Source organism: Ursus americanus, chromosome 33, assembly GCF_024610735.1.
Source record: "Ursus americanus isolate L20-20 chromosome 33, mUrsAme1.1.p, whole genome shotgun sequence".
Lineage (NCBI taxonomy): Eukaryota > Metazoa > Chordata > Mammalia > Carnivora > Ursidae > Ursus > Ursus americanus.
The window spans coordinates 15,606,498-15,628,287 of NC_142159.1; the positions used below are offsets into that span (position 1 = coordinate 15,606,498).

Consider the following 21,790-nt stretch of genomic DNA (forward strand, 5'->3'; position numbering starts at 1 on the left):
TACCATATTGTTTTGATTTCTATAGACTTGTAATAAGTTTGAAATCAGGAAGTATGAGACTTCCAACTTTGTTCTCTTTTCCAAGATTGTTTTAGCTATTTAGGGTCCCTTGAAATTCCTTATGAATTTTAGGATGGGTTTTTCTATAACTACAAAACGTGTCATTGGGATTTTGATAGGGATCACGTTAAATCAGTAAAATTCTTTAGATAATTCTTTACACTATGAAGTCTTCCAGTCCATGAACATGGAATCTCTTTCTGTTTGTGTTTTCTTTCATTTCATTCATTAGTGTTTTGTAGTTTTCAGTTTACAAGTCTTTAACATCCTTGACTAAGTTTAATTCTATGTATTTTGTTCTTTTTGGTACTATTGTGAATGAACTTGTTTCCTTAACTTCCTCTTCAGATTGTTTATTGTTAAAGTGTAGAAACACAACTGATTTTAGTGTGTTCATTATGCTGCAACTTTGATCAATTCGCTTAGTAGTTCTAACAGTGTTTTGTGGAATCTTCAGGGTTTTCCAGATCATGTTGTCTGTGAACAGAGATAATTTTGCTTATTCTTTTCTAGAAATTTGGATGCCTTATATTTCTTTTTCTTGTCTGGTTGCTCTGGCTAGAATATCCAGTACTATGTTGAATATTTGTGTTGAAAGTAGGCATCTTTGTCTTATTCTTTTTTCTTTCTTTGTCTTATTCTTGATCTTAGAGGAAAAGTTTTCGGTCTTTCACCATTGAGTATGATACCAGATGTGGGCTTTTCATGTGTGGTCTTTATTATATTGAGGTAGTTGCCTTCTATTTCTTGTTTGTTGAGTGTTTTTACCACGAAAGTGTGTTGATGTTTGTCAAGTGCTTTGCCTGCATCTATTGAAACGATCATGTACTTTTTCCAAACCCTTTTCTTCTTTCTGTTAGTGTGGTGCATTATATTGATTGCTTTTTGTATGTTGAACCATCCATGCAGTCCAGGAATAAATCCCAGTTGGTCATGGTGTATACTTCCTGATTTCATGTGCTGTTGAATTCTGTTTGCTAATATTCTGTTGAAGATTTTTGCATCAGTATTCATCGGGGATATTGGTCTGTCCTTTTTATTTTTTAGTTATCTGTTTTTAATTAGGCTCCACGCCCAGCTGACTGAGCCACCTAGGCAACTCGCAAACCGATCTTTTGAGTGAAGAATTAAATCTGTTTATATTTAAAGTAATTATTGGCAGGAAAGGATTCGCTGTTGCCATTTTGTTATTTTCTTTTGTTTTTATTTTTAAGTAATCTCTACACCCAAATGGGAGTCAAACCCTGAGATCAAGAGTTGCATGCTGCACTGACTGAGCCAACCAGGCACCCCATTTTGTTATTTACTTTATGAATTAAAACTCTCTCTTTTTTAAAAATCATTTTCCCACTTACTGTCTTCCTTTGTACTTAGTTGAGTTTATGTAGTAGCATGTTTTGAATCACTTCTCATTTCCTTCTAGTGTATATTCCGTAGCTGTTTTCTTTCTGATTATCATGGGGATCACATGTAACATCTTAAGGTTACAGCCATCTCTTTAAAACTGGTAACAATTTAACTTACAAGTAGCTTATAAATACTCTACTTCTTTTCACCTCTGCCGCTTCCTTCTTTTATATTACTGGTGTCACGGATTATATCTTTCTGTATTGTATATACACTAACATAGATTTATATTATTTTATGCTTTTGTTTTTTAAATCCTATAAAATAATAAAAAGAGTTATGAGCCAGAAGTACAATAATACAGGTTTTTATATTTGCCCATGAATTTAACTTTACTGGAGAACCATATATTTTTCTGTGGTTTCCAGTTACTGACTAGTATTTTTGTTTCCACTTTCAGGAGTCCCTTTAACATTTCTTATAGGACAAGTCTTGTGGTAATGAACTCTCTTACCTTTTGTTTATCTGGAATTTTCTCCCTTAATTTTGAAGGACATTTTTTAGGAGCGTAGTTCTCATTTGACAGGTTTCTTTCTTTCAATTGTTTGATTATAATGTGCCTCACTTGGAGTTTATTGAGCTTCCTGTATGTGGGTGTCCTTGTCTTTCTTTGAATTTAGGGTATTTTTAGCCATTATTTTTTCAAATTAGGTCTCTTCCCCTTTCTTTTCTCTTTTCTCCCATAATGCATATATTGATTTTTTTTTTCAATGAGGTCCCTTATATTCCTTAGGCTCTGTTCACTTTTCGCCTCCTACTCTTCCTCCTCCTCTTTCTCCCCACTTCTCACACGTGGTAGTGTCAGTGGTCCTCCGCTCAAGGTCACTGATTCTTTCTTCTGTCTATTTAAGTGTGCTGTTGAACCCCTCTAGTGAATTTTTAAAATTGAGTTACTGAGGTTTTCTACTCCAGAATTTCTGTTTCTTTCTTGCTTTTTTTTTTTTTTTTAATACTCTGATTTGGGCTCTTTTTAAATTTTATTTATTTATTTTTTTTTATTTTTATTTTTTCTCTTTTTTTAATATTCTTTTTTGATACTCTGATTTTGTTCATGTATTGTTTTTCTGGTTTTCTTAGGTCTCTCTGTTTTCCTTTATTTTTATTGAGCCTATTCTTGAAGTCTTCGTCAAGTAACTCCGAAGTCTGTGTTTCTTTAAGGTTGGTTTCTAGAGATTTATTTTGTTGCTTTGACTGGGGAATATTTCGCTGTTTATTTGTATGCCTTGTAATTGAGCATTTGAAAAACAACTACACCTCCTAGTATTTTGGGCCTGGCTCCTTGCAGGGAAAGGCCATCACTCATCAGTCCAGTGTGAAGGCATAAAGGTCTTCTCAGGCATTTTCTGTTCATATATCTTCCCGGTGCCTGTGTGTGTGGTTTCCCTCCAATTCCACTATATCCTGGCTACTTTTAAATGTCTCAGTTTCCCAAAGAGTCTTACGCCTGCTCCTTCTGAAGGCCTTAAATGTTCTGTTGTATTCCCCTTCCTGTAATCTCTTACACCAGATGCCTGCAGCTCTGAAGTCTCCCTGCAGTTCTCATGTAGCTCAGCAGGTGCCAGTGCTTTCTGTGGGACTCCGAGTGGATATACAAACTATGCCACTGTTTGCATCAGTGCTCTGACTATGGTCAAATAGAAGCAAGTCTCTTAGGCAGCCCCTAGGTAAGCCAAGTCAGAATGTTGCAAACAAGTTCCAGTCTTTCTCTTCTGTCCCAAGGGAGAAACTGGGAATTAGGTGGCTTCCTCCGACTATGCTATGCCTGGGAGGTGTTTGGGCAGGGGCAGGCAAAAACGCCACTACGTTTCCTATTCTTTTGAATATGGTTGTGTCGAGCTCAGGAAGACAGTTTCCACAAGATTGAAGGTGCCTGGAAACAGAGTGGATGGAAAATTATTTTAGGTTCGCAGTAAAGCACAGGACCTGTGGAAGTATGGGAGAGTGAAAGCAACTGTTCCACAGCCATCAGGAACGGCAGGTGTGTTTTTGGGTTTTTTTTTAGGATGACTTAAGGATAGAGAAGTAAAGTAAGTCTTTAATATTTTCAGAGCAAGAGGAGGGTCACTTTTAACTTTAGTTAATCTAGGTCAGTGTTTTGAAATGTTTTGATTGAGGACCTCTTTATACTCTTAAATAACTCTGGGGTTCTTAGTATTTTTTTCATTTTATATCTATTAGTATTTACTGTATAAGGAGTTAAAACTGAGGAATTTAAAAATATTTATTTTTAAAGTAAAAATAAAGTTCATATTTTTGTACACATCAATAATATATTTTTATGCAAAAAATATTTTCCAAAACAAAAATATTGATGAGAAGAGTTGTATTGTTTACAGTTTTGCAATAATAGAAGTTAGGTAGAATCTCATTATCTCTTTCTTCATTCTAATTGTTGCAATATATTATTTCCGCTGAAGTATATGAAGAAAATACAGTCTTACACAGGTGTGTAGTTTGGAAAGGGAGAAATTTTATACAATCCTTTTCAGAAACTTGTAACTCTTTGAAACTATGTCACATTCAATAAGTCGTAATTTCTTAAACATTATTTCCATTGTAATTCATATTAGTGAACCATTGGTACTTTGGTATGTTAAAATCTTCTGGTGTGTCTTGCACTTGAATTAATTATTTACTATTGTATGATTTTGTTACATCGCACATTCGTCATTCAAAAAATACTGCTTCACTGACTTATACACAAAACTTTTTTTAAAAGATTTTTTATTTTTATGTATTTATTTGAGAGATAGAGCGAGTACAAGTAGGGGGAGGGGCCAAGGGAGAGTGACAGACTCCCCGCTGAGCAGGGAGCCTGTGGGGCTCAAACCCAGGACCCCAAGATCCCAAGATCATGACCTGAGACAAAGTCAGATGCTTAACTGACTGAGCCACTGAGGCACCCTATACACAAAACTTCCTGTTAGACAGTATAAAAAAAATCACATTCTCACCTAAATATTGGGGAGGTGCCAAGCTAATAGTGACAGATACGTATTTTCAGCAGTCTAATTTTTATTTGAAAGCTTTAATTTTATTATTGGTAACAAATACTTTTCATTTTCCTTGACGTGACAGGCCCGTTTTCCTCATTTTTAACTAAAATGTCTGCCACGTACCAAAAATCTTCATAAGCATAGTTTGTCATTTATTCTTTCAAATAAAATGGTGTCGCATGAAAAGAGCATGTAGTTCAGCTTGTAACTTAAGAAGTAACATAAATGCTATTTCTCAGTACAGACATCTTACTCCAGTATACTTCGGAAGTGTTCTATTTATCTATTTGGTCACACCAAGTATTAAAAAAGACATGTGCTAAAGCTTCCTTACTACATGGTTCCAGTTTCGTAACATTTTATTTATGACCAAATCACAGAGATGAGAATAGACTTGTGGTTGCCATGGATTAGGTGCATGTGAGGTGGAGGAAGGAAGGAGAAAAGAGAAAGGAAAAAGAAAAGAAGGTGGCTGTGGCTATGATAGGGTGGTCTGAGGGATCCTTATGAAGAACCTGTTCTGTATTCTGTCTGTAGTAGTGGTGACACAAATCTATACATGTGATAAAATTGCCTATAACTAAATACAGAAATGTGTATGTCCATAAAGCTGGTGAATTATGAATAAGACTGATGCGTTGAATCAGTATCATTTTTCTAGGTTTGTTGTACTGTAGTTATATGTTACCATTAGGGAAAACTAGATTAAGAGCATCTGTATGGAAACTCTTTGTATTATATTTCAAACTCCATGTGAATTTATAATTACTCAAAATAAAAAGTAATAACTTTTACTTTCACATAAATGACATTAAGTTTTTGTGTTTTTTTTTGTTTTGTTTTGTTTTATTTTTTTTGAGTACATAGAGTGTGGAAGTAAAGAATATAAGTAGTCTTACCCACCTTGCCTTTCTGTCATTAGTGCAAGTGTCAGCACAGGCTAATAGTAGCTTAGCATTAATATTATGAAAACTTTTTACCTGGCAGACTCTGTAATTGAGGTCTCAGGGATGCCCAGACATCTGCAGTCCACACTTTGAGAATCAGTGGCATAAAGCTTCAGCCTTCATTTAGCTGAGGAAAACAAGCAGTTTACTTAAGACTGTGTATGGGTCTCTGTGTCTCTCTCCAGTGTTTTATATTGTACTGTTTGTTGGATATTACTGTACTTCTGTGAAAACACAGAAATGGATGTTTGTAATGATATAAATGGCAGACCTGAGAAGAGTAAAACTTTAGAATTAACAGCTTTCTATATCTAGGCTGTACAGTATGGTAGCAACTAGTCCTATCTGGCTATTTAAGTTTAAAATCTAAGAGATAAATGTGTATAAATAAAATTTAAGTGGAATAAGTAGTTATGGAGTTCTAGTTTTGCATGATGAAAAATATCCTATGGGTCTTTTGCACAATGTGCATATAGTTAACACTACTGTCCAATTAAAAATGGTTGAGCTGTAAATTGTATTATGTGTTTTCTACCACAATAAAATATTTTAATTTTTTAAAAAGATTTATTCATGAGAGAGAGAGAGAGCGCATGCGCGAGTGTGTGAGCACAAATGGGAGGGGCAGAGGGAGAGAGAATCTTAAGCAGGGTGTACGCTGTGGAGCCTGAAGTGGGGATCAATCTCACAACCTGAGCCGAAAACAAGAGTCAGATGTTTAACTGACTGTACCACCCAGGCACCCCTGATATATTTTAATTTAATAAATTCATTTAAATGAAATGAAAAATTTGTGTTTTCAGTTGCATTAGTTAGATTTCAACTATTCAGTAGTTTAATGTGGCTAATGTCTGCCTTATTGAACAGTTTAGATGGAGAACATTTACAATTGTTGCAGAAATTTCTATTTACATTGGTTGTATAGCACTCAAGAAGATAGCTCTCAAGAGTTTTAGGTGCTTGGAAGCATTGTGGATGCCAGCATGGTTGGAGTGTTGGTCTAGACTTTATCTTAAGGTATTATCTTTGCTTTTCTGGCTAGATTTAAATGTCAAATATTTATTTGTGTGGTGGAAGAGTTTCTCACTATTTATATTCTATAGTTGCTAGTAACAAGCAGGAAGGAACACATGTATATGTACACACTTATAAAGAAAAATTAGAGGAGTTCAGACCTTTTATAAATTAATAATCAATTGTTTTAAAAATTTATTGGTGTAGTAGTCTTTTTTTATGATTTTAAAAGGTATTCCCGGCTCTGAATGATAGAAAAAGATTTGCCTCTAGCACCTTTACATTTTTATATTTTACATTCCAACATTTTAAATTAATAATAGAATTTTTTGGTACCATGAGTTGAGGGTATGTGTTAACCTTTCACCTGAAATTATTATCCAGTTATCCCAGCACATTTTATTAAGTAATTCTGTGTATTTTTCAGTATTTCTACTGACTCGAAATGCTATTAGTGCCTTATGTATGTATTTGTGCTTATTTCAACATTCTCGATACCATTCATTCCATATCATTACATGTTCTTCTGTATCTTTTTTAATGACTGTAAAAGATTATACTCTGTGGCTGAGTAAATCATTTTTACATCTATATCTGTCTTTTATTGGTTAAATTGTGAAGTTCTTGAAGGTTAAAAAACCTGCAACCATAAATCTTCAGCCTCATTTATGTACATAGCCCACAGTTATATATAGTGTCTTCTTTGTGTTAGATTTCAGTAAATACTTGATTTAATTTTAATTATAATTTGTGAAATGACATTTATGTTCCAAGAATATTTAGAACTTTACAAAATATAGAATTCCTACTGTATTTTCTGGCTGACCTTGTTTTTTCTATCATGTGAAGAGGAAGCTGAAGGATAGAGGTTATTTTCATGTCTTTATTATTAAAGTAATCAATTCTTTTGATCCTTGGATAAGGAAAAACATGTAATACAGAATTGTATAAAATAGAACCCATAAGTTGTATCCTGTACTTTTTTCCAATTCCCATTACTGTGAAGCAGCTGATGCTGTTTGCTTAGTAAACTAAGTTTGCTCAGGAAGTCATCTTATCTAAAGTTATGCATTTATGAATATATTTTATGTATCAACAAATCTACACAAGTAAGGTGCATTTATATTCTCTGATTGACTGTGGTATATATTTTCACCTCTTCCCTAGAAAAACATGGAAATTTAGCATGTCTCCCCTTTATTTGGCCGTATGAATATATCTGTTCCTTGAAATAGATTTGTGTGTCAAACAGATAAGCTTATTTGAAATGTCAGAATATGAAAACACTAATTCAAAAGGATATATGCAGCATTATTTACAATAGCCAAATTATGGAAGCAGTCCAAGTGTCCATTGATAAATGAATGGATAATGAAGAGGTGGTGTGAATTGTTGAATCACTATATTGTACATTGAAGTAATGTAATACTGTTGTTAACTTTACTGGAGTAAAAATTTTTTTAAATGAAATTTGGTAGGCATTATCTAATAGTTCTTCGGAAAGTTGTGGCAACTTAATTGTTCTTTTTTTTTTTTAAGATTTATTTGAGAGAGAGAGTATGTGGGGGAGGGGCAAAGGGAGAGGGAGAGAAAGTCTGAAGCAGACTCCGCGCTGAGCATGGAGCCCCACATGGGGCTTGATCCTGTGACCTGTGACTTTGATCAAGTCCTGAGATCACGACTTGGGCCAAATCCAAGACTTGGTCTCCCAAACAATGGCACCACCCAGGTGCCCTGCAACTTCATTTTTCAGTCAGATTTGGATGTTCATGCACACACATTCACAATATTGAATTTAGTCATTATGGTAGTATTTGTTGCAGGTGAAGGAAGAGTCTTAAGAGAAATAATCTTTCATCTCTGAGTTAAATGTGAAGTGCTTAGAATAGTGTCTAAAACATAGAGATATAAATGTTTTCTGTTAGAATTTAAAAAAATGTTTATTTTACTATTATTATATTATTAAAGATTTTATTTATTTATATGAGAGAGAGAGCACAAGCAGGGGGAGTGGGAGAGGGAGAAGCAGGCTCTCCGCTGAGCAGGGATCCTGACATGGGGCTCAAATCCAGGACCCTTGGAATCATGACCTGAGCCAAAGGCAGATGCTTAATGGACTGAGCCACTCAGGTGCCCCTATAATTTTTTTAAAATTTATTTATTTGTTTTAGAGAGAAAGAGCAAGCAGGGGAAGGGGCAGAGGGAGAGGGAGAATCTCCAGCAGACTCCTGCTGATCACAGAGCCCATCACAGGTCTTGATCCCAAGACCCTGAGATCATGACCTGAGCTAAAATCAAGAGTGAGACACTTAACCGACTGAGCCAGTCAGGTGACCCCTGTCATAATTATTTTTGTTGGCTTAAGTCCATTGTATTATATTGTAAAAGTTGAAAATCCTTCTTGATTTTTTTTCATATATTTGTATTTTAAAAACCATCACATCTGGACCTAAGATGCTATGTTATGGTGTTCTGTCTTATAATGGAATTTACCCTCAGATTTTTATCTTTAAATATCCAAATCACTGTTTCTTAAATAGTTATTATGGACTTAAAGGTTATGTCTGCCGCACAGAAACTGTTTTGGTTGGCTTTTTTTACTGACATTCTGTTAGCAGTTTGTCAGTTAACACTATTTGCTAGTTTTTGTTGTTACTGTTGTGTTCTTATTCCCCAAGTTGATAAAAAAGTATTAGTGACTTAGGAAGGTTTATTGAAGCATAAAAGTAATGATGAAAATGAGAATGCAAGTCTGTAACTCATGTAAACTTGGACAGTGAAGTGATTGGCAATTTAAATATAAATAATTCATGTATATGTACTTGGAGAAGTAAGTCTCTGTAATATCTGTGAGGGTGCAGAAAGACAAAGTACAAACAAAACCTGTGATGACTGTTGAAATGATACTCTGTTGATCTGCCCCATTTGATATTATGAAACATGTTTATACAATGTTCCTATTTAAATATTTGCAATATTTTCCAACAAAGTATAGTGGTATATTAAGTAAGTTATTCCAGAATGACTTAATAAACTTGGTGAATCATGTCATTACATGCAGAGAAGAGAGAAAAATACCTAGATGCATCTTTCATAGTTGCACTCTTTGTAGTATCAACAGGTACAAGTTATATCATTCCTACGAAATTTCTAAAACCAGCCGCAAAGAGTTGAATAATCCTTTGAGAGAAAGCTAAGTGAGCCATTGGCAAAATTCCTTTATCTGTGCTTCTATTAAAATCCCATAATGGCACAATGGCATACATTGTGAAAGTGGAATCACTTCTTTGTGTGGCTGACATCAAATACTGTCCTTTGTGTTTAGATGAAACTGTAGAATATGAATCTGCTCCTGGCATACATATAATTTGAGTAAAAGTAGGACTTGATTATTTTTTGTCTGTTTAAAGTAGTAATTCTAAGCTAAAGGAAAATAAATTCTTCTATTAGTATTCATTTTAATACCAGTGATATAGTGCCAGTATTGACAGAGAACCAGCTATATGTGTTGGCAGGAATGGTGCTATTACCTAACGCAGGAACTTGTGCCTGGATGGTAATTCACATGCCACTTTTTCAGTTAACTGTGGGTGTGTTGAAGATATTAGTAAAAGTTTTGAAGAAGTTCAAATATGGCCATTATGCATATTTTCAGCATCTTCTCTGGAAACAAATTAGGCTGCTCTTCCTTTCTGTAGTATTCTAGCTGTAAGAGGGCAAAATTCTCACATAACTTCTTGAAGGATAGAAAGAACATTTCTGTATGTTTTTTTTAATAAGTTGTACATCTTAATATTGTATTTAGTATCTTTACAGTCAAGCTTTTGCTTCAACCAACATCAACTAAATGTTGAGAATGAAGTGTCAAGATTTCCTAAAACCAGTGAGCCTTACTGCTGAGAATATGGCTTTCTTAACATTTGATCACTTTAATTTTATAAAGAATGAAATTGGTGCTGTATTTTACAACTATACCCAAATGTTGTCATCAAACGTGATGAAATAATCAACTTAGAGTGCAGATAGAGTTGATAAGAAATCCACTTACCTCTCTTGGAGAGGAGGCAAGATGGCAGAGAGGTAGGGGACCCCATTTCAGCTGGTCCCCCCAAATTTAGCTGGATATCTATCAAACCATTTTGAACACCCACGAAATCAGTCAGAGATATATGAATATGTATCTGAATCTCTACAAGCAGAAAAGTGACTGCTTTTTGCAAGGTAGGACGAGCAGAGTTGTGAATCGGTGGAGAGATACCAGAAGATAAACAGAAAGGGGAGGAAGCCTCCAAGAGCTGGCTCTTGGAAAGTGGTATAACACTGGAGTGCAAAATCAGAACCCTTAGAAATTTGCTCTAGTGAGAGACATCCCTCTCTGAAGGGGGCTCTGGAAATGAAAAGGCAGAATTCTAGGTATAGCATTGTGGTCTCAGGTTACAAGGGACCACATAGCAAAAGGGGATTCCTGAAACAGTAGGGTGCCCAAGCATTGGAGCCAGGAAGCAGGTTATGATCAGCGAGCCCAGGAAGGGACTGTAGGTTCAGAGCCCAGGCGGTTGATAACCGCTCATTCCTTGAACAGCCTGAAAAAATCTGGAATCCGCTCCCGGGACCAGGCAAAAACTTACAGAATGGTAGTGGCCGGGAAAAGGCTTTAGAGCAGAACCCAGACCTGATTCCGGACTTTCAGGCGCACGTAAAGCTGCTCAGGGTTTTAGAATCACAAAGCAGTGGCACTCCTGGGCCCCTGAGACTACCTCTGAGAGAGTTGCTGTGGGTGCGCATCGAGGAAGGCTGCAGTTTTCAGCATTTCATGCAGATGTGGAGACTGTTTGTCCTGGCAGGTCTATTAAAGAGAGCAGACAGATTTTTCTGCTCTGGGCCAGAAGTTTGGCTGTGGCCATTTTTGCTCTGATCCTCTGAAGAGACGGAGAAAGCACCCAGGGAACAAAAGCCACACAGAAGATGGTTTCCACTGAGCCCGTCCTCTTGACGGGGCATCTCTGCACAGGCAGGGTTACCCAAGAAACAGTGTGGCAGGCCCCTCTGCCAGAAGACAGGCTGGAAGAACAGGTAGATGACAATCCTATGGATCCTAAAAGACTGTAAAATCCCAACACCAGGGGAAAATTGTATATTGAGCTCCAGGTGTGGCCTCACGACTTGTTTATTTTTCAGATATAATTCTCCTTTTCTTCCCCCCCACTTCTCATGCTTTTTCTCTGTTGTATTTTTCTTTTTCCCTTTTCATTTCAACTAGATGTCTATTATATCAATTTATTTTTCATAGTTGCTTTTTAACTTGTATTTTTACACATCTGTATTCTTTATAGATACATGCTTTACTTTAGACTTTTTTCACTCAGTTTTACCTTTTTATATATACAAGTTTTACTTTCCATGTAATTTTGGGATGTAGTGTCCTCTAACACACAGACCAAAATACACCCAGGAATAACGGAAACACCCTGCTTTGTCCACACTGAGAGATTATAGCTCCCCTCCCCCTCTTTAAATTTTTAAATTTTATTCTTGTGTTCCATTTTGGCTTTTTCGGTGGTGGCGTGTGACCACTCTGGATTTTGCTAGGGTGCATCTAGCTTGGGTCGTGATTGATATTTTGGACTCTGTTCATTCTTTCAGCCATCCCTCGACAGAATGATGAGGAGGAGGAACTCTGAACAAAGAAAAGAACCAGAGACAGTGTCCTCCAACACAGAACTAAGGGATATGGATATAAGCCAGATGTCAGAGATAGAATTCAGGATAGCAATCATGAAGTCAATAACTAGACTTGAAAAAAAGCATTAATGACAATATAGAATCTCTAAGGGCAGAAATGAGATAGAATCAGGCCGAACTTAAAAATGCTATGAATGGGGGCGCCTGGGTGGCACAGCGGTTAAGCGTCTGCCTTCGGCTCAGGGCGTGATCCCGGAGTTCTGGGATCGAGCCCCACATCAGGCTCCTCCGCCGGGAGCCTACTTCTTCCTCTCCCACTCCCCCTGCTTGTGTTCCCTCTCTCGCTGGCTGTCTCTATCTCTGTCAAATAAATGAATAAAATCTTAAAAAAAAAAATGCTATGAATGAGATGCAGTCTAAACTGGATACTCTAAGAGCCAGGGTAAATGAGGCAGAAGAGCAAATCAGTGATCTAGAAAAAACTGATAGGAAGGAAGGGAGCTGAGGAAAATAGGGAAAGGCAGCTAGTAGCCCATGAAAATAGATCAACGAAATGATGCCATGGAACGTTCCACTGTCAGAATTATTGGGGTCTCCAAGGGGGTGGAGAGAGAGAAAAGACTAGAAGGTATATGTTGAGCAAATCATAGCTGAGAACTTCCCTAATCTGGGGAAAGAAGCATTTTTGTCCAAGAGATAGAGAGGAGCCCTCCCAAAATCAATAAAAATAGATCAACACCCCAACATATAATAGTGAAGCTTGCAAATCTTAGAGCCAAGGAAGCTATCCTGAGCACAGCTACAGGGAAGAGATTTCTTACATATGGAGGGAGGAACATTAGAATAACATCAGACCTGTCCACAGAAACCTGCCAAGCCAGAAAGGGCTGGCAAGACATATGCAGGGTAGTAAATGAAAACATGCTGCCAAGAATACTTTACCCAGCAAGGCTGTCATTCAGAACGGATGGAGAGATAAAAGCTTTCAGGACAGGCAGAAATTGAAAGAATAGATGACCACCAAGCCAGCCCTGCAAGAAAAATTAAGGGGGATTCTGTAAGTGAAGAGAAACCCATGAGTCACATAGACCAGAAAGAAACAGAAAATCTGCAGAAACGGACTTTACAGGCAATATAATGGCATTAAATTCATATCTTTCAGTAGTGACACTGAATGTAAATCGGCTGAATGCTTCCCTGAAAAGACACAAGGTTTCAGATTGGATAAAAAAGCAGGACCCATCCAATATGCTGTCTATGAGAGACTCATTTTGAACCTAAAGACACCTCCAGATTGAAAGTGATGGGATGGAGAACAATTTACCACACTAATGGACCTCTAAAGAAATCTGGGGTAGCAATTCTCTTATCAGGCAAATTAGATTTTACTCCAAAGACCATAGTAAGAGATGTAGAGGGATACTATATCATATCTAATGGGTCTGTCCAACAAGACGATCTAACAGTTGTAAATATCTATGCCTTCAACATGGGAGCAGCCAATTATATAAACCAATTAATAACCAAATAAAGAAACATATTGATAATTATACATGAATATTAGGAGACCTCAACACTCCACTCACAGCAATGGACAGATCATCTAAGCAGAAAATCAACAAAGAAACAAGAGCTTTGAATGACACATTGGACCAGATGGACTTTGTAGGTATATACAGAACATACCGTCCCAAAACAACAGAATACTCATTCTTCTCGAGTGCACATGGAATTTTCTCCAGAATAGACCACATACTGGGTCACAAATCAGGTCTCAACCGATACCAAAAGATTGAGATTATCCCCTGCATATTTTCAGACCACAATGCTGTGAAACTGGAGCTCAACCACAAGAAGAAATTTGGAAGGAACTCAAACACTTAGAAGTTAAAGAGCATCCTGCTAAAGAATGATTGGGTCATCCAGGAAATTAAAGAAGAACTTAAACAATTCATTGAAACTAATGAGAGTTAAAACACATTGGTCCAAAATCTTTGGGATACTGCAAAGGCAGTCTTAAGAGGGAAGTACATAGCCATCCAAGCCTCTCTCAGAAAATTAGAAAAATCCCAAATGCACAAGCTAACCTTAGACCTAAAGGACCTGGAGAAAGGACAGGAAATAAGGCCTAACCCAAGCAGGAGAAGAGAAATAATAAAGATTAGAGCAGAAATCAATGAGGTAGAAACTAGAAAAAACAGTAGAACTGATCAACCAAACTAGAAGCTGGTTCTTTGAAAGAATTAATAAGATAGATAAACCTCTAGCCAGACTTATCCAAAAGAAAAGAGAAAGGATCCAAATTAATAAAATAATGAATGAAAGGGGAGAGATCTTGACTTACACCAAGGAAACAGAAGCAATTACTAGAAATTATTACCAGCAATTATATACCAACAAATTAAGCAATCTAGAAGAAATGGATGCATTCCTGGAAATTTATAAACTACTAAGACTGAAACAGGAAGAAATAGACAATCTGAACAGACCAATAACCAGCAAGGAAATTGAAGCAGTAGTCAAAAACCTCCCAAAAAACAAGAGTCCAGGGCCAGATGGCTTCCCAGGGGAATTCTACCAAACATTTAAAGAAGAAATTATACCTATTCTACTGAAGCTGTTTTAAAAAACCGAAATAGTAGGAAAACTTCCAAACTTGTTCTATGAGGCCAGCATTATCCTCATCCCAAAATCAGACAAAGACCCCATCAAAAAGGAGAATTACCGACCAGTATCCCTGATGAACACGGATGCCAAAATATTCCTAGCCAATAGGATCCAATAGTACATTAAAAGGATTATTCACCCCAACCAGGTGGGATTTATTCCTGGGATGCAGGGGTGGTTCAACTTTCAGAAATCAATCAACATGATAGAGCACATTAATAAAAGAAAAGACAAGAACCCTATGAAATAGCCTCTAGCCTTCTAGAGTTTAAATGTGATACATACACATAAACTTGATTTTTCAAACAGTCCTAAAAATGATCTTTGATGAGAAATCTGTGGCTAACTTTTGGGTCATATTTGATACAATTATCACCTATTTGGTAGAGGTGAGATACTTGGTGTCATAATTTTCAATTTGTGGTCAGATTTAGTACACCTATAGTGAAAAGGGAAATTAACCTGATGCGGAACCTTAATGTCAGTTTCATTAATTGTTTTATTTTCATTATTTAAAAGTTATGATAAACTTTTCAAACATTAGCTTTGAAGATTTTATTTTTTATTTTTTGATGTAATCTCTACCCCCAATTTGGGGCTTAAACTCATGACTCCAATATCAAGAGTTGCATGCTACACTGAGCCAGCCAGGCATCCCTCAAACATTGTGTTAAAGTGTTAATCCCAGCTGAACTGCCACCAAATGGTCAACAGATGCTAAAAATTGTAGAATTTTCTTTTAAAGCAATTAGAATACTTTCTAGAGATACCATTTACCTAGTTACCTTGGATAAGACACTTGTATTTTTTTTTTTAAGATTTATTTTTTTATTTGAGAGAGAGAGGAAGAAAGAGAGTGAACTCACCAGTGGAGGAGGGGTCAGAGGGAGAGAATCTCAAGCATACTCTCCACTGAATGTGGAGCCTGACATGGGGCTCAGTCTCTTGACCCATAAAATCATGATCTGAGCCAAAACCAAGAGTCATACAGTCAACTAACTGAGCCACCCAGGTGCCCCAACACCTGAATTTTCTGACCTTTGATTTCCTCATTTGTAAAATTGGCACCATGGTAATAAAAGGTGATTGTATAGTAATTGATTTTTCCTTATTTAATCTTAGCTTCCTTGTGAAGTAGATTAATTATTATTTTTTACATTCATGGGAAAGATGAATTACTTACCCAAGTAAGTGGCAGTTGTTAGGATTTGAAGCCAAGTTCTGTGATTCCATGTCTATTGCTATTGCCAGTATTTCAGTTTAAACATGTTACAAGTTTTTTGCTTTTTGGTTTTGTTCTGGCTTCAGTAGCACATAGAATATTAGTTTGTAGTATTTAACATGGGTTCATAATGAAAAGCTTATACTCTTATTTTCAGAAAACCTATGGTAAATTAGTTCATAATGCCGCTTATCCCGTGCTTTTATCTAAAGTTCTTATTGACTGTAGATTTTTATGTAAAAAAAAAAAAAAAAGGGTCATGTAAAAGGATTAAAGTGTAAGCAGTGGAAGAGAACAGCAATAATATAGCAGTTAACCTAGTGAACTGCTCAGTTTGCTCTGGGATGTCTTCCTCAATGGTTTTCTTTGCTCATAGATACTTTGGAAAGCTCACCACAGCAGTAACAAGTTCTCTCAGCCATGTTTGATTTTGTTTGTGGCATGGTCTGTCCGTTTCAGAAATAGATAAATTGACAGTGAGTGCTCTTTGTACTTCAGTTATCAAAATCATTGTACCTAGTCATTGGGTTGCAGATGTCTCCTTATCAGGAGGTTTAAGGTAATCTCTAAAAAATGTTGCTCTGATTCTGAATTGCTTCATATTGTGGTAAAGATAAGTTTTTAAAAGTAGAGCTGTAAAGCATACTAGTAAATACATCTATAAATTTCTTTTTAATACTTTGAGTTGTTAGGATTTGCCATATATATAGTCAAAATATGATATCGTTCTTGTCATTTTTTGACAGACCCCATATCCCTCTGGACAGAATGCAGGTCCAACCACGTTGGTATACCCTCAAGCCCCTCAGACAATGAATTCACAACCTCAAACCCGTTCTCCGGTAAGTACACAGAAGCTTGTTCTAGATAATGTTCTCCATTTAAGTTTGTGTTTTTAGTAGCTTGGGTTCCTTTGGCTAAAATTTTTACTTGTTTTTGGAAACTTGTTCCAAGGACAATTTATTATTATTATCATCATCATCATCATCATTATTATTATTACTGGTTAGCACTACATTTTCAGACTTCTAATATAGGAATAATTTAAATTTATTGAGAGGAAGAAGAAATGGAGCTTTTTATCTTCTTTTACTTTCCTGTGGCATGATTTTTTTTTTAAATCTGGTTGCATTCAAGTTCATTTCAGTTCTTAATTTGTTGTACTGTTCACAATTCAGGAGGAGAGTAAAGCACAGTGATTTTAAAAGTAAATCAAATTTCATTAATTAGACTCTCAAATTTCAGTGGTTTGGGAAGTAAGATTTCCGAATTAGTGTCACTAGATCAGTCCTTGCCATTTGACAGTTTGATCACTGCATGACGTACACCAATGGTGTATTCATTTTTTCAGATGGTAAATAAATTGTCATACAAATTCAAGTGCTATCATTCTCTTTGCTCATCCTTTACATGGATTGCAATAAATATTGCAAAGACTGAGAATTTACTCAAGGTTCATCCTTCTGTTTCACAAAAGTATATAGTGGCTTCAGCTATCCATTCCTTAGAACGTCGTTTCCTGCCCTGCATGACTAGTTTTTGCCAGACGGTGCTTCTGTAACATCTCACATTGTATCTCACATCCCTACTTGTATCTCAGCTCTGTGTTTTCCTCAGAATACAGGTATCTTCTTTTGGTTCCCCACCCATGCTTTTTTGCCTGTAGTATAGGGGTATTTCATTGCATTAGCTCCTATTCATTTGGTTTTATGCATGAACTGAGAAATGTTGAAATGTATGAAAGATTGCTCAAAGAACTAGAGATCATAGACTGCACCAAAATGTAATCTCTTTCTTACCCTCTTCCTGTCTTCCTTTTCCCAATTGCCCTCTTTTCCAATACCTGTTCTTAGATCCTGGTTCTCCCCAGGGGGTGGAAGAACCTTTCTAAAGAGGTGGGACTTTGGTCCTAGTTGCCTATTTGCTTGTCTTTTTTTTTTTTTTTTTTTTGCTGAAATGATCAACAAGATGTCTGATGCAAGTTGTGTTCTGAGAGTGGTTTGGGGATGTGGATACTTGACTACTTGGTGTGGGCCTGAGATCTCAGCAGATTAATTTAGATAGGCCCTGCTTCTAGTCATTAAACATGGGACATTATGGTAAGCTCTTATTGCAGAGAATTCTATGGCCCTCTTCACCCCCATCCCCCTTTTATAATTATTGAAAGAAAAGAAATTTACATGGTTAGAACTGGCGCAAAACCTGACTGAAGAGCTGCATCTCTAAACCAGTTTTTTTGACAGCCCAGCAGAACAGTGCCAATACATTGCACAGACAACTGGAAGAGGAGGAAGGTTTTGGAACAGACTCCCGTTTACAGGTCCTTGGCTGGAAGAGGCTGGATAAAATACTGCATTGTAAGCAATATAACAAACTGTACTTCTTGCAGGCAGTGGTGCCTCTGGCACTCATTATTTTTGACCACATCCATTTATTGGCTGATGAACAGAAATGCTTTGATTGCTTCTTCTCTGAAAGTCTAACCTAGCATGGCAGTTTCTGCCAGGCGTAGTGGGGAAAATAATAACAAATTGGGTGGGTTGTCTTGATTGCGAATTAGACAGGAGTAATTTGGGGTTTAGATTTTTCTTTATTTTAAACTCGAAGAGGGATATCCCTTTCAGATAAATTTGATTTTAAAAGATAAATTTCAAGGCTTCTTTTTCCCTCTTTCCATTTTATAATTGAATATCAAAGAGGAAATTGTCTGTAGTTGTCAGCCATTTTTCTGTGGTCATAAACTCTTCAGATACTATCCTCTATGCAATTTTTGCCATCTGCTCTGCTAGTGACCATTACCACCCCCATTACTAAAAACCACACACATAACATTCCATTACATATCCCAAAACAAGTGCAAGACTAGCAAACACTAGACTACTCTTGCTTATTGTTTTGGGTCCAGTTTTCTTTATTTCATTTGTGTTGGGGCTGGGAGGGTGAAGTTGGGATATGAAATTTGACAGGATTGCATTTTCTTTCTACATCCCAAGTTGCCATAGTCTAGTCTCATCCATCCCACAGCTATCCCAACTGGTGAGGAGAGGTAAGCTGTTGCACTAAGGAAGGGACCCTTCCCATGGCTTTGTAGAGCAGCTAAAGCTTACTCCATTCTATTTCTGCATTAATGGGCCATTGGCAATTGCACAGTTTAGGCTATTCTGTTCTTCCCTGGACAGCTGCCTTTGCAATCCAAGTGGCTTCAAGTGGCCCGCCCTCCCTCTTTCAGGTTATCTTTGTGTCCATATTTCTATTTGATGTATAGTATCTTAGTTAAATTCATATCATTGAAAATCTTGTTTAAAAGCAAAAAGGTACTGATTAGCTACCTATCTGTTCCATTTTCTGGTTATACTGGAACTCTTTAAATAGCCTCCAAAATCTCTATTAAATGCCTGATTGGAAGAGGGGGAACAGTTTGGCTTTTGCAGTAACCTGTATCCACTGGTTATATTTTGTGGTGCTAAGTGCCAAAGATATATCAGTGTTATGTTGGCCATGCCCTGTTGCCAACTGTGCACAGAAGAGTGAGTGGGTGGGTGGGTGGGATTAACATTGGATCCAAGTTCACAGAAGGCTGCTTTCCTTAATATCTACAGTCCTCACCATCTTAAAGACCCCTTAAAAAAAAAAAGAAAGAAATTAAAGTTTCTATTTTTAATATGAGCCAGCAGCGACTACAGTTTGTTCTGTTGCTTACAGTTACCCGTAGGATTAAGACTATTGTCATTCCAAGTGGAAAGCTCAATAGCCAATGGTGACTAGTGCAAAATAGACTAGGGTACTTTCCCACTAACTTGTGTTTTGTTTTGTTTTGTTTTTAAAAAATATATGTGTAATTTCATAAGGTACTCCTCTTGCTCATAGAAAGTTCTCTTTTGACTGGAACCTTCCAAATACATGAAGTTGCAACTTATTTTAGAGCCTTAGAAATGGGACCTTTCTGTGGAACAGTGATAAGACAGGTACTGCTGTACTCAGGTTACTTTTTTAACGTGGCCCTTCTCTCCCATTTTCTTCAAAAGTGTCATGAAGAAACATCTCACTTCTATCCCCTACTTTCATACCACATGGGTGGTATTGCCTATTCTTGAGACTTGATGTCCATAGTAGAAGTATGGTCTGTTCTTTTCGTAATTGGAAAACTGAAAATATAAGACCTCAGTTTCTGTGAAGAGAAAAAGTTCTACAAGAAGTAAAGCTGCCCTTATCATCATTTCTGAAAACTCTTTTACAGTAGTTAGCCTAAACATACTCTAATCACAGGTCATCAAGAGCTCATTAATTTATGCTGAATAACTTCGAATTGTGATTAAGACACATTTCATTACTTGAAAAATAGGTGATGTTTTAGCTTCTAAGGTGAATTCTTAATGAAGTGGTCTTCAGCCAACTGCTACGTTGTGGCATGTGCTCCACTGCAATATTTTTGAAAATTTTTATATGAAATAATGGCATTTGGGGAAATAATTCCACATCTCTTCCACGAAACTTAAATTCTGAGTATGAGGGATTGTTTCATGGTTAATCTTCAGTCCGATTCACCTGCAGTGATGAGTTGATGGAAGGAAAGCTCTCTAGGAAATAACTGAAGACGTATTTTAGTTTCTTAAATGTATTACATTAAAGCCCTGTGTGGTTTGTGTTCAAAACCTCTTTGTAAATATTTTCTTTTTACTATTAAAGAGGGTGGTTAACATTTCAATAGTTAATGTATTAGTAGCCAGTACATGACACTTTGTCCTGAATAGTTTTCTTTGTCCTTTTTAGTGAAATCACATTGGAGGTCCAGTTAATGCTCTGGTGAAGAATTAGTTGATCTTAGAGGTTTAGGTTTTAAAATTTTGTCGGTGGAAAAGCTTTTTCTTTCATTGTACGTTAGGGAAAGTTGGAGTGTGTATTATCTGCTGTCAAGCACTCTTTTGGGCTAAGGAGTTATATTTTCTTTTGTTTTCATTCTCAATATCAGATAGCAGTAGGTACATATGGACAGTGTTGTGCTGTTGTGTATAAAAATTGAAAGATTTGATTTCTTTTGCTCTTTTTTCTTCTTGAGCTTATAATAGTACCACTTTGATTAATCATGTTAAGAGAGTGATGTTCTTTACCAGCTATTTGCTTTGGTATGCCTGATATTAAACTTTACTAGTTAATTATATTTAAATATATATATAGTTATTTATATATTTAAATATATATTTATATATTATAAATATGCTTGTATATTTATAGATATATAAATGAACTTTTATTCTTTAAGAAATAAAGGAAGATACTGAAATTTCCATTTCATGTGTAAGATACCCCATTAAACTTAAGTAAATTTTAAATCAGTTCTGTTAACATTATTTCCCGTTGGACATTTTAATTACCTCCTGGCTATTTCTTTTATAAAAGCTTTTCTCATTTCCTCCAGCTATATCAATTGCATAAGCACCCTTGACTTTTTCATGTTTGTCTTAATATAATCACTTAGTATTTCAGACCTTCTTTTGCTTTATTTTAGGGTGGTTTTTTTTTTTTTTTTAAATACTCCTATCACAGAGGTACCCTTACGTGCCTAACAGCTTAGCTGTTTCTCTCCCAGCTGATAAATGGCAAACTATAGCTGGTAGTGGTGTTAACCTGTTGAATCTTAGTACCTGTCTGTCACTGTCCTGCAGCAAAGCTTTGACTGTTTGTGTTTTTTTTCTTGTGGGTTTTTTTCTTTTGGCATATTGTGTGACATTTTGGTTTTTGTTGTGGTGTTTCTGACTCTTTGTGCCTTTCCTTTTGTGTTTGTTTTCCCTCCTTTT

At 36.3% G+C, this 21,790-nt stretch overlaps 1 protein-coding gene across 22 annotated transcripts in view; it reads left to right on the forward strand.

The window, feature by feature from the left end:
* Window positions 1-21,790, forward strand: part of EIF4G3 (eukaryotic translation initiation factor 4 gamma 3) — a 332,371-nt gene that overhangs the window by 149,049 nt on the left and 161,532 nt on the right. For 13 of the 22 annotated variants that reach the window (XM_045782022.2, XM_045782017.2, XM_045782024.2 and 10 more), the window contains 2 exons: window positions 16,742-16,837; window positions 18,239-18,352. In XM_045782022.2, the coding sequence (XP_045637978.2) occupies window positions 16,742-16,837; window positions 18,239-18,352 (210 nt within the window). Of the gene's footprint in view, window positions 1-3,165; window positions 3,446-16,741; window positions 16,838-18,238; window positions 18,353-21,790 lie in introns of those variants that run through there. The other 9 variants (XM_045782025.2, XM_045782029.2, XM_087858552.1 and 6 more) reach the window with 4 other exon arrangements.